The sequence below is a fragment of the Candoia aspera genome, chromosome 1 (genome assembly GCF_035149785.1).
Source record: "Candoia aspera isolate rCanAsp1 chromosome 1, rCanAsp1.hap2, whole genome shotgun sequence".
NCBI lineage: Eukaryota > Metazoa > Chordata > Lepidosauria > Squamata > Boidae > Candoia > Candoia aspera.
The window spans coordinates 136,432,201-136,445,775 of NC_086153.1; the positions used below are offsets into that span (position 1 = coordinate 136,432,201).

A 13,575-nucleotide genomic window follows, 5' to 3' on the forward strand; every position below is an offset into this window, starting at 1 on the left:
CTATTTTTTCCTCAGTAGTGTTACAACGTAATATAAAACCAAGCCATCTTCACGCTAGATGGACTAGGATTTGAATGTAGCTGTACTGGTTAAGGCACCAGGCTAGAAACTGGGAGACTGAGAGTTCTAGTCCTGCCTGAAGAATGAAACCAGGTGGATAACTTTGGCCCAATCATACTCTCTCAATCCTAGGAAGAAGACAAAGGGAAACCACTTCTGAAAATCTTGCCAAAAAAACTTCAGGCACTAGTCCAGACAGTCACCAGGCTTGAAGGGAAAGGAAGGAAGGCTCTTCTCAAACTCCATTTGAGGGTTCCAGTTTCAAACAAGTACTCCGATTTCCCCCCCTTTCGTTTTTTGTCCTGCCTAATAAAGAATATTAGATGAATAACTGAAATTTGGATGCTATATTGTGACTTTAAAGGGGCTAATAAATGTATGGCTGTAATATAGATTAAAGATTTAAAAAGGTAATGCGTATGTATTTGTGTATATGACAACCAGCTTAAAACCGATCCTCACTTCCCTCCTTTTTTTTAAAGCGGTCGCGGCCAGACTTTTCCCCAAGAGACTTGCAGCAGCTACTCAGCGACCAGGTTACCTTCTGCCCGGAGTTCAAGAAAACTTCGCGAGGGCGGAAGTCTTCCGCATTCCAGGCTTCCTATTGTGCCTTTCGGAGAGTAAGAGGGCGGAGTCAAGGTTTTCCACGCCGGGGATGAGCGGTGTTCTCGCGAGAACTCTTCCTTTTTCTAGGCCGGCGCTGAAAGTGGTGGGTATGAGCGACTTGGGCCTGGTGGGGGGTGACGGTGTATTTTTCCTCAGAGGGTCTGGCGATATTATGTCGAGTTGGTGGAAATCTGCTTTTCTGGGCCGGGCGTCTCGGGATGCGTCCGATTCTCGCTTTCTTACTGCCCGATGGCTGCCAGGGGTCGGAAAGGAGCTTGGTCTTGCTGGGGTGGGGGGCGCTATGGAAAAAACTCAGGAAGAGGAAGAAGAACCATAAAAAGCCTGATTTTGCATTTTAATGGTACTTTGGGCTCAGTAGATCTCAAATGTGCCACGGCTTCCGGGTCCATGCGCTTCTTGCACTCGTAAGTTGATTCAGCCACCCATTGGGATTCCAGCAGCATTACCCAGGAGGCAAGATTGTCTTCTGTGGCTTAGTTTTCTGCAGGAAAAAAAAAACTGTTTTTCCCCCACCCATTCTTCCCCAGCGACGTATATTCAGTAGTAAATGGCTCTTCTTGCCCTCATGATGGCACATGGTGGATAAACTTGCCAGCTTCTGCATACATACTCTGGTGAGATGCTGATGCAAATCAGCCAACTTTGCTACAGGCCTCTGAGTTTAGCACGAGGTTAATTTGCATCTTTCCTATCTTGCATTTTCCAAATAAATAATAACGGGAGGACTGTTTGAAGTTAAAATTCTATATAGCATGTTCTATCCCACCATTTGGGATTCTTTAGAAAGCTGTAGTATTTGTATGTATTATCTGGAGTCAAATCAAAATCTTCATTTTGGTCATTGACCAGCATAGCATTGACACAATCTTTTTTTAGAGTATATTTGGAAAGAATGTTGTATTTGACTATCTTGTCCTTGGGATATTTTACAGTAACTGCTCTGAGTAAGAAGATTCTATCAATCCAGCATTGTGATTTGTATGTGTGTAAAGGGCTGTGCATAATTAAGGGTGTCAAGTGCTTTGCAACTTGTACTGGCCATATACAATAGCCTTATGAAGTAGGCTACTCTTGTAAGCTGTTATGGATATGGAAACTGCAATTCAGAAGTTATTGTCAAGCGGTTGCTTGAACTTAGATTTTCTTTTACTAGCTCCTATCATGTCCTTAATCACTTTACTGCTATGTATAGTATTAAAATGCATTAATTTATGTTGTAGATTAAAGTCTGTGGGACTAGCTAAAAAATTATCACAGAACCAACATTTACTTTTCCTTAACTATTGTGAAGGACATTTTTTTATTCTGAGCTGAGGTGTTTTTTAATGTAGAAAGGCCATGTTCAGTTCGAGCGCAAAGATTGTGAAGCCCAATGGTGAAAAGCCAGATGAATTTGAGTCTGGCATCTCCCAGGTATGTGCTCTTTTCATTTGGTAATATTAGTTGAAATTTTTAGGCTGAAGGAAATAAGAGCAGTTTTAAAATGTTACTACTGTGCTGGTTAGTGTTAGAAATTTGTAATAATTATTTTGTGATAAACAGACATTTGTAGCCCAAATAAACATTGTGCAATTGGAAAGTTTAGTAAGGATTTTGTGGTTGAAAGTTGATTTTAAATGGAAGTTGCCTTATGTATTTGAGGTGCACTATACTTAAGAGGAACTTGGGCTAATTGCTTCTAGGATAGTTTCCAGACCTTTTAGCTGAATGTGTAGCTCATCTAAGTATTTTAATCAAAATGCCGTAGGTCAGTGGCAAATATAATTATTTGCCAAAAGTAAAACATCCAAAGCAGAAAGGCAAGCTTTAAATCTAAATAATAATAATAATCCTCTCTTAAGGCTCTCTTGGAGTTGGAGATGAATTCTGACTTAAAGGCTCAGCTGAGAGAACTGAATATCACAGCAGCAAAGGTAATATGATGTAAGCTTTGGTTGGGATCATATACTTTGTGCGTATGCAGTATTTTATGTAATGTAATTCATATAACATGATAACTTTAAGAACTTCCTCTTGTCCTTTGGACCCAAAAGATCCCAGAAGTTTGAGCAGGATGCAGGAGAACAGTAATCTAGTATAACCAGATATAACTCCTAGTGTTTAATTTTATAGTCTTCCCTTCCATACCATTGATTTATTTCTATTATCACTGAGACTTGGAAATTGCTATAGCCTTGAATAGGCTTAGGCAGAGGGTTGGACTAGAAGACCTCCAAGGTCCCTTCCAACTCTATGATTCTGTGGCTCAGTAAAGGCATTCTGTAAAGTGATTCTCACATGAATCTGCCCAGATAAAATGGAGTTTAGTTGAGACAGAAAGTTCTGTGTTCAAAATAAAAAGCTTAGGGGAGTCTTCTGTATGTTCCTAAAACTCCTTGGGTACAGTTACTGCAAACACAAAATTATAGAGGGTACTTATAATGCCTTTGACTTGTAGTCAGTATAATTGGTTACATATCTACATTTTTGAAAAAATCTTGTGTGGAAATCAGAAACATTACTCATTTAGCCTATTTTCTTAGTATGTGTACTTTTTGCACCAACTGCTTGAAGACTTGCACATATCAGGTGCTTGTATCAACTTAAATGCTTTCAAAAACTTAAAGAACCTAGTTTTACATATTAATATAAAATGTATTGATGAACGTAATTCCCTTGTCTGTAAAACCAGATGTAAAATTATTATTTTCATTGTGCTGGATTTGATCAATGATGCATTCAAAAGTTCTGTCTAGAACTTTCTATAGGAATTTCTACAGGAGCTGAATTTACTAATATTCAGAACCTGGTGCACAAGAATATATGATGGCTGGATTACAATTTTGCCTGCAGAAATTCCAAGAATTAGAATAGCTTTGTGTCTTTTGTGGTTATGGAAATAAAATGCTAGGTTACATTTTAAAATGTAAATCATGTTCACCCCCAGTTCTGTTTTTGCTTAGGAGATTGAAGTGGGTGGTGGTAGAAAAGCAATCATCATTTTCGTACCAGTTCCTCAGCTGAAATCTTTTCAGAAGATTCAAGTGCGGCTAGTTCGTGAACTGGAGAAAAAATTCAGTGGAAAACATGTGGTCTTCATTGCTCAGGTAGGTGTTTGTCATATGTATGCCTCATATTGTGCTGAAAGCCTCTCTAAGGAAGCAACTCTAATTTGCTTAAAAGTGTCTGTCTGTACTGTTTAAGAAGTATGCTTATAGATGTAATGCTGTCTTATTTTAACAGAGAAGAATTTTACCCAAGCCAACAAGAAAAAGTCGCACAAAAAACAAGCAGAAGCGTCCCAGGAGGTAACGTTGTGGTTTTGCAATGAAACAATATTTTGGTACAACTGTGTTCAAATCCTTCCATGCCATTTGCAAGTTCATGTGATTTAATGCCTGCAAGTTTGAGGCAGTTTAATTGCAACAGTATGATTTTATTTGGCTTTTTATTGGGTCTCTGTGTGAATGATCTATATCTAAGTGATTATAACACATGGTTTGCATGCAGGGAAGTGCTAGGCTTAATCTATAATAATTTCAGTTGTACAAGAATCCTAGATAAGGGTAAAGGCATCTGCATAAACTATTAGAAATCTGCTGTAGCCATCTGGAGCAAATAGTACGGGATTAGATGAACATACCTACCTTAGCATAAAATTATTTTAGAAGTTGTATCAATTTTTACATGTCCACTGATGGCATGGAAACTGCTCTCTGCTCCGTGTGGTTGAATGGCTCTCTAGAGCAGACTGGTACAGGTAGTCCTCAGCGTATGATCACAATTGGGACTGGAGCTACCATTGCTAAGTGAGGCGGTTGTTAAATGAGTCACACCCCATTCTGTGACCTTTTTGCCATGGTCAATAAGTGAATCACCGTGGTCATTAAGCTAATCTGGCTTCCCCCATTGACTTTGTTGGAAGCTGGCTGGAAAAGTTGCAAATTGCAATCATGTGACCCTGGAATGCTGCAACTGGTGTAAGTGCAAGCCAGTTGCCAAGCACCTGAATTTTAATCATGTGACCGTGGGGGTCACTGTGACAGTTGTAAGTGCGAGGACTGGTCGTAAGTCACTTTTCAGCACTGTCGTAACTTCAAACGGTCACTAAACAAATGGTTGTAAATTGAGGATTACCTGTATGGTGTTTGGAGAAGTGAACAAAGATGTTATTTTGTGTGCTTAGAGGTTTATGTTATGCCTTTTATCCCCTTAAACGGGTTGGCAAGCATCATTTGGCCATCTCCCAAAATAACTTTTTAAACAATGACTGAAACTATCTGAAAGCTTGCAAGGTCTCAGTCAAGAAACACTAAAATCTTGCCAAATTTAGTACTTTGACAGGGTTTGACCATTTAAAAAAGCAAAAGCTTTTTTATAGTTACTTGGAGTGCTGTTTGCCAACTCTTACTTAAAACTATTAGGTACAGTATTCCTTTCTTATACCCTATGCTAGTGTTTCTCAACCGTGGCAACTTTAAGCTGGGTGGTCTTCAACTCCCAGGATTCCCCAGCCAGCATTGCTGGCTACAGAATTCTGGGAGTTGGTCCACACAGCTTAAAGTTGCCACGGTTGAGAAACACTGCTCTGTGCCCTCTTTACATAAGGTGGGGCAGTGCTGAAAGTGAGTCTGTGGGGATTTTATGCCTCACTCCCCATCCTGGCAAGCTCTAGAGGAGCTTCCAGAATCAGTCCTCAGACTAATTGCCATCTGATTGGGGACAATAAGAGTAGTTATCAAGCAAACCTGGAAGCTGCAAGGTTAAAATAGTTCAGTTCATTGGCTGTTCTGAGAAATTCTTCTTTTGGCTCATATGTAGCATCGTTGCCTTTTTATGTTGTTAACACAGCATGGATACTATACAAGGCTGCAAACTTTCCAAATGTATTGGAAAGGCAGAGCTGACTTGAACTTCATGTCTACCCAAATGGGGCTGCATTACTATTTTGCTTTTAGGACCTTCTGTTTAGCAGCAGTGCAAACATAAGCTCTCCACCTGGTTCTACAAAGCAGTGGTGATCCTCCTGCAGGCTGAAGCAACCAAACTGTTTAGAAAGTAAGAACTTAGAGTTCTGTGTGAACTGAGGCTAATGGCTTGTTGCATTGTTGCCACATTTATTCGTAAGATATTAAGTATTTAGTTTTGAGCCATCAGCTCAGTTTTAGGCAACACAATGCATTAGGTTTCTTTTAGCCACTGTGGATGGAAGTAGACCTATTTGATCCAAGAGTCTTCATGCATTTTAAGTTAATATTTTGCAGAATTATGGTTTATAATGCCATTTAAATTTAGTTATTTGGGTCCTAATCCTGGAGACTTCACTTTTAATTTCATGGTGGTGTTGAAGGCAGCACTTCAAGCAAGGATATCTGAGAGAAAAGTATAACTCATTGTCTTCCATGCTGTGCTTAACACGTTCTACCTTGTTACAGTGGTAATGAACAAGAATAGCCAATTGTTTCACTAAAATATTATGGCTATAGGTAATTCTCGCTTAATGACTGTTTGTCTAGCAACTGTCTGGAGTTATGATGGTACTGAAGAAACTGACTTATGATCATTGCAGCATCCCACGGTCACGTGATCTTCATTTCTGACCTTCCTAGCCAGCTTCTGATAAGCAAAATCAATAGGGAACCTTTTGATTCACTTAACCATGTGATTTGCTTAATGACCACTGCAAAAATGGTTGTACAATCGAATCTGGATTTCCTTAGCAACCTAAATTCTGGACCTGATTGTGGTCGTTAAGCGAGGACTGCCTGTATGTAATTAAATTGGTAAATTTAATCTTACTGTTTGGATAATGCAGCATCACTGTGGAAGCAGAATGTCTAATTTAAAACATTCCACATAAATATCCAGTTTTCATTTATGAACCAAATGATTCTTCAGTAGAAATTGTATAAAATTGAAGGTCGTAAATATTTGATTCTCTTCTGTTTAGCCGTACGCTTACTGCTGTGCATGATGCTATTCTTGAAGATTTGGTTTTCCCCAGCGAAATTGTGGGCAAGAGAATCCGCGTAAAACTGGATGGCAGCCGGCTTATAAAGGTCCATTTAGACAAAGCGCAACAGAACAATGTTGAACACAAGGTAACAAATAGTTGGAGGAAGAGGTTGGCCTTTACTCAGATAAACTTTAGAAAATTACATAAAGCAGGCTGCAGTAGATTATTTGATGAAGCTGATACATTTGAAAACCAAAACTCGGTAAATGATCAAAGGACAGGGGTTAATGTCATCCTGTGACTGAACTGTCTTGGAATTGCTGAAAGTTGGTGCCTTGTGCTTGCAAGTGTCAGGGGGGTTTTGGTCATAAAAAATACTATTTAGGATAGGTAAAGATTAGGGGTGCTTTATGTCATGCCTTTGCGAAAGGGATGTATGGAATCTGATGATCTGGGAACAGATCCTTCTGGAGAATTCTGGAGTGTTTAATTTTCTGCCAAACATTCTCCAAACAATGCCATTAGTTTAGCCCTGAAACAGGCCTATTTAATTTAGAATGATATGTCCAGAACACCTTGAAACACTTTGGTTTACAGGATTTACAAATGGAAAGTCCCCTTCCCCCAAAATAACATAGTCTGGAAGGAAAGAAAACATTCTAGAGTTTTCCAGGATTGTCTGTTCCTGGATTGCCAAAAAAGTTGACTTTTAGATATATAGTAAAACCTCAATTTAGTGGACTCATTGTAATGGACTTCATGTCAGGCAGATTGGAACTAACTTTGGCAGGCTGGGCCAAAACTAAACATGGATGCGGTAATCCAGGAACTTCTGATAAAAACTTACTGAAAAGCTAAGAAGCTATTACAAAAGAATTCCAGTAATGGCTGAGTGTTGAGTACAAGTTCTATTTATAATAATCAGTTTTCAAATTTCTTGTCCCCCCCGCCCCTCCTCCCCCATTCCACATGAAGAGCTGGACAGAGATACAGTTTGTATCTACTCCTTGTTTTGGTAACAACCTGATTTAGGCTGTTCGCTTTTAAGAATTTTCACATTTCACATGGAACTTAGATTAACGTAATTTGTGCAATGTTGACATATAAATGACTTAATTTATGTTACTTGTGTAATGACCATATATAAATTACAGTTGATTCTCATTGGCGGATTCCATATTTGTGAATTCACCTCGCTAAAATTTTAACCACAAAATTAATACTTGCGGCACTTTTGTGGTCATTCATGGATATGAAGATCCGGGAGAAAATCACTTGACACCCATGTTTCCCTCTGAGGTTTCAGCATTCACTAATTCAGTGTTTGTAGCAACTTTATAGACACGACTACCACAAATAACAAAAATTCTCTACATAATTTGCCCTATTTGGGTAATGAGGTGAGTAAGTAATCTCTATTTTTAGTGGACATTTGTTTATAGTTCACACACACCCCAATTAGGTCATTAAAGCTCTACATCAGCTATGCATAGGATGAAGCTTGACTTGATAGAAAAAGGGAAATTTTGCTTTGTCCTGTCTTCAGTTATCCTGATTTTGTGTGTAAGACTGTTGTTAATACTCTGAGATATGTTAAGCCAGATGTTTTCAGTTATCAGCTTGAATAGTCAACACTCATTGGCTTCTTTATTTGAAAATATTTAGTGTTTAGAGATAAAGACAACCTCAAGCTTGATTCCTAGTAAATACATGGATACATTCGTTTTATTTTCTTGGCAAATTACAGAGATAGCTTGTTGTTTCTGCTTTGTTTATTTGCTATTTTATTTCATAGTCTAGCTGACATCCATGAGGCTTCCTGGTGGTTTATCATCTTAAATATTAACCAGGTTGGACTCTGATCTCTATAGTTAAGATTGATTCGGTGCTGCCACCTGCCATGGCTTACTTTTGCCTTAAGTGCCAAATGTGTTCCAGTAACATTCAGTGATGTGCAGTTTAATCTTAGAGCATTGTAGAGGGTGGTCGTAAGCTTTTAAAAATTGGTAATACCGTATATATTCCTGTAATTCCAGAGTTGACTGATACCTTTGTTTCCAATACAGTTTTCTCCAATTTCAAGTATCACTAATATTTTACTGAAAAATCGTTACATTCTATGCTTCCTACTTTTACTGATGTTTGATTATTCTGTTTGCAGGTTGAAACATTTTCTGGTGTATACAAGAAGCTGACAGGCAAAGATGTTGTGTTTGAATTTCCAGAATTTCAGCTGTAAAGTCCAAAAGCTATATGTGAATTAATAAAAGAGTTAATTCTTCATATTTCTAAATGTCATCCTTTTTTTTTAAAAATTACACTATGTGAGTAAAATCTCTACAAATTTGGTTGTTGCTGAAAAGATGACATAGGTAACAATTTTATAGCTCTCCAAAGTAGATAACTGAAAGTCATGACAGCAATTAGTTCTACAGTGCCATCATTATATTGTGGCACCTGTTGAATAATAATTAAAAATCTTGAACTTGTTTTGTCCTGTTGAATGACAAGAGCCGAAGAACTTTTATGATTCTTCCTTAAAACACCAAAAACCTATCTTTTAAATATCCCAAGATTGGAGGAAGAGGGTTAAAGTATACAGAAAATTGAAGAACACTTGCAGATGCTGAATCCTAAAAATTGATATTCAAGGGTTTTATAATGAAAAAAATGAGCTGAATGGTTCAGTTTAGTGTAAAGCCTAACAGATCCAGCATGTCTTGGTTGGCCACCAATAAAGTTCATTGAAATGTTTTTCTAAATTACTTGACTATGCAAAATGTTTTTAATATCCTGCTTTAGGAGAACACTAAAGCAACTTGGGCTAAAACAACCTGATATATTTAATGCTTCAGTAACGTTTTGAGTAACTGGTTATAAGATAGCTAAACTTTCACAGATTAATCATATGCCAACACTTAGAGATGTGAAAGAGCGATTGATGTTAAGTTAGGGTGTCATTAAACAGTTTTTGAATTGATTTTCCTAAAAAGAGTAAAACTTCAGTCCTATATCCATTTACCTGCTGAAGCGGGGACTTCTGAATAGATACGTATATAGCTATAATGTAAACGTTTTAAGGTTTACAGAAGTTTCTCAATCATTTTTGTTTTTGAAAATAAGTTAAATGTTGACTTACAGGTTATGTTATACATTCTGTATGTGGTGGAAACAAGGAATATAAAAATGTATAGATGTATGCACTCCATAAACTTGGAGTGATTTTAATGAAAACAGTCGAACACCCTGCTTTGCTGCTTTTTTAAATGAATCATAGAGTTGGAGGCACCATCCCAAGTCTAACCCCCTGTACACTGCAAGATTCGCTATACCATCCCTGATGGATGACTCCATTTGAAAACCTCCAGTGAAGGGCAAGAAGCCATTCTATGCAGTAACCTATTCACCTGATTTCCAAAGAGTGTTTTTGAGAATACGTAGTGAGTTTTTACCTTTTTTAAATAGGAGACTTGTGGTTTTCAAATATTAAATTGCTTTTGAAATCCCTTCAGGTTCAAAAGCTAGGAGGCATTGGAAGAATAGGTAGTTCCACCAAATCCTTCTGTGCATGAAGACAATTATATGTCTCTTGCATCATGTTTGTTTCTGGATTTGTATTCAATGTTTTGGAGAAATCCATACCCATCAATACTAGATTCTTGGTTCGAGGTGGTAAATTCTAACAAAAGCTTCAGTGTGTTTGTCATTTACTGTCAAAAGTTCACAGAATATGCTGTCTTCACATTGAATTGAAAAATTCCAGCAACTTTTTCATGAATATTGACAGTTTATAGGATTTTATTGCGAAGACTAATTGCTATTTCATGCTCTCTAATGATGATCCCTAAAACGTTTTATTTGAGCATTACATTTGGTGTAATTACAAAGCAGCTATCACAATTGTGGGTGGAACTAAGCTGCATAAAAATTGACGCTTATGGTGGTTTTGTTATATTCTTATAGGAATGTTCATGGTTGGAAGAATGTGAAAGAACCTGAAACTGCAGTTTGAATTCTGCTCATAATTACAGATTATTTTGCTCTGTTTTTTATCCTATTGCCCTCACTGTGTGATCAAAGAACTACATTTGTGTATATGTGCATGCAGGGGTCTGAAATGGGAAAGGAAGGATACATTGCAAAATGAACTTGTCCTCTTTCCCAGAACCACTGCCAAAAGAAACTCTGCAAACTTAGTCGGCTGATACGTTTTTAGACTTCATGGGAACTGTCAGGAGAGATGTGTGAGCAGTATTCTATAAAAGCATCACTTGCAATAGTTTTTTTTTCCCCATTAAGTTGATTGTTTTGAAGCACCAGAGTTATAAAATGGGCAAAATTTTGCCACTTCATTGGATCATTAACCGTGTTACCTGACTAGTATAGTCTTGATACGTGGCAGACAGAATGCTTGATGGCACTGTGGGAAGTCTGTTTTCTGCCCAAGGTTTTAATTACTCTGCTGGGAACAACATAGAACCCGAGAGTCTGCTACACAGTATTCCCTTGACCTTGCCGTTTTTATAAAAACCTCAAGGCATGAAATCAAGAATCTACATAAATAATGGAATTCTTGGTCCATGGAAGATTTGAGTAATTTTATACTCTGTTAGTATGCCCTCATTTGGCTCAATCTATGAAACAAAAATACTCTTGAGGTCCAGTTCTCTTACTGACTCAACATACTGCTTGCATATTAATAGATGCAGATACGGTGCTGCGTTTCCAACTCTTAACATTCCCAGTCCCAACAATCAGATTATGGTGAGACTGGAATACTAGAGGTTCCACATCTCTGCAAGTAGGCCTGAAGCAGGCTCAATTAGTAAACAAGACTTAAGTCTTCTGTATGTTTTTATTTAACCATCTTGTATTTTTTCAAATCTTTTGTTTCAATTGCATATTAAGATTTTTCTTTGAATAGTAGAGGTGGATTGAATGCAATGCCTAGTTGCTTTTATACTTCTACAATTCTAATTTCCTGCTTTCTACCTATTGCCTTTACAGAGATAGTTGAGTTGGAAGTTTTTCAGAAGTGGTACAATTTCATTTTCTCTTAGCAGACCTAAGTCATGGAGGATTCAACATTATTCTGAACAAATAGAATAATCTCTGCGTTAAAAAAAAGGCATTCTCCCCTACAAAAAATGATGCTGTAGTTTTTCTTAGATTTGCCCAACTTACTGTTTCTCTCTTTTTTTTTGCCATTGCCTTCCCCAGTCTTAATTACCTTTCCCCCAGCAAGCTGGGTACTCATTTACTGACCTCGGAAGGCTGAGTCAACCTGAGAAACCAGCTTCTGCTGGGATCGAACTCAGGTCATGGGGAGAGCTTTGGTTGCAATACTGCCGCCTACCACTGCGCCACTGGCTCTTTTTTTAATCACTGGCCAATGTAAGCCATAAACCTTTCTAATCATTTAGTGTGTTTTTTTTTATCCCGCCTTTATTATTTTTATAAATAACTCAAGGTGGCGAACATACCTAACACTCCTTCCTCCTCCCATTTTCCCCACAACAGCAACCCCGTGAGGTGAGTTGGGCTGAGAGAGCGGGACTGGCCCAAGGTCACCCAGCCGGCCTTCATGCCTTCGGTGGGACTAGAGCTCACAGTCGCCTGATTTCTAGCCTGTTGCCTTAACCACTAGACCAAACTGGCTCTTTTGCACATAACAGTGACAAAAGCCTTTCCTTTAATTTGAAGACTTTGACTCACTACATTTTTCATCTGTAGGCAGTGATATATCTGCAGATGATAGTACTACAGAGTATGCAGTGGAATCTCAAAATGCTAGGCTGAACTTGTTCATGTTCTGGATATCAAATAAATTCCTTAACCATTAGAATCTTTCTAATTTGTACGGAGTGCCCTGTATTTTAAAGTGCCTGTATGGCTGAAGTAATTTCTATTTATTAGAAAACCTGAATAACTGCCAAACAAAGTGGATTCTTTAATAGTTCAGGTGCGAATGATTAATACAAATATTCATACCCTGTCATTTCTAATGGAGAGCCATGTTGAGGATCAAAATCATCCGTGGTCATCAGCCTAAAAGCAGCTTCTACCTGGTTTAGCTGCAGCTTTATCCTTTGTCTTCAGAGATAATAGCCCAAATAGCTGCTGAAAGATGAGGCCTGATAAGATATTTCTTGAGGCATTCAGGAATAATGGGAATCAAAGATTTGCTGAGAGGCAGTGAAAAAGGGGGATGCCATTCCTCCATTCCCAGTAGTAGCTTCTCATAGACATTGCTTTATGCAGAGAAAGACTTGAGTATGTGGGGATGCTCTGCCTCTGTTCATTCTGCTCTGGAAATATATACCCCCTTACCCCCAAAAAAAAAGAATCACGTATGCTGAGAATCATGTATGCTGTCTTTATTGAACATACATTAATGGAAATGACAAGGCTACTTATGAACTTTTAAGTTCATGTTTGGGAACAGTGAACTTGAAACTGGTTATCGATTGGTGTTCTTAATCTGTCTATACTGGGATGAAGTTATAAATAAATGCCAAGGTTCCCCTGAGTGGAGTGCAAGTCCAGGTGAATACATGGACACAGCTATCAGTTTTCTAAGCATGATACTGATTGAAAGCAATTGCCAATGCTTCTACGTTTTATCAACCTCTCAGAGTAAACTACAGCCCTGGGATTCCCTAGTGGTCTCCTGTCCAAATTTACCCAGGTCTGTCTCTGCTTTTTCAAAATCAGCCAAGGTCAGCTAGGTACTACAAGTCTGCTGAGGCATGCAATTCCTTATTCACTATTGTAGGAATTGTTAGCAGAGTTTTGCCATGTGGGTTTTAGATAAGGACAGAGATGAACTAAATAGGTCAATAGGTTAATTGGAATGTCTAGTTTAGATTTCTAATTCAAAGATCTTTATAGACTTTAGATAGGAATTCTGTGACTTGTAGTCTCAATATGTTTGGAGGACACTAGTTTGGGGT

The 13,575-nt window shown here is 38.1% G+C and overlaps 1 protein-coding gene across 1 annotated transcript; it reads left to right on the forward strand.

The window, feature by feature from the left end:
- The first annotated feature begins 685 nt into the window (after window positions 1-685).
- Window positions 686-8,907, forward strand: RPS7 (ribosomal protein S7). The gene is made up of 7 exons (XM_063314096.1): window positions 686-769; window positions 2,019-2,100; window positions 2,529-2,600; window positions 3,630-3,773; window positions 3,910-3,974; window positions 6,617-6,767; window positions 8,784-8,907. Exons 2-7 carry the CDS (start codon window positions 2,026-2,028, stop codon window positions 8,859-8,861), a joined length of 585 nt encoding a protein of 194 aa, XP_063170166.1. The 5' UTR covers window positions 686-769; window positions 2,019-2,025; the 3' UTR covers window positions 8,862-8,907.
- The last annotated feature ends 4,668 nt before the right edge of the window (window positions 8,908-13,575 follow it).

Coding starts and splice junctions, on each gene's coding strand:
- RPS7 (XM_063314096.1), top strand. CDS start 2,026: ATGTTCAGTTCGAGCGCAAAGATTGTGAAGCCCAATGGTGAAAAGCCA. Junction 2,601..3,629: donor TGAATATCACAGCAGCAAAG/GTAATATGATGT, acceptor GTTTTTGCTTAG/GAGATTGAAGTGGGTGGTGG. Junction 3,975..6,616: donor AAGCAGAAGCGTCCCAGGAG/GTAACGTTGTGG, acceptor TCTTCTGTTTAG/CCGTACGCTTACTGCTGTGC.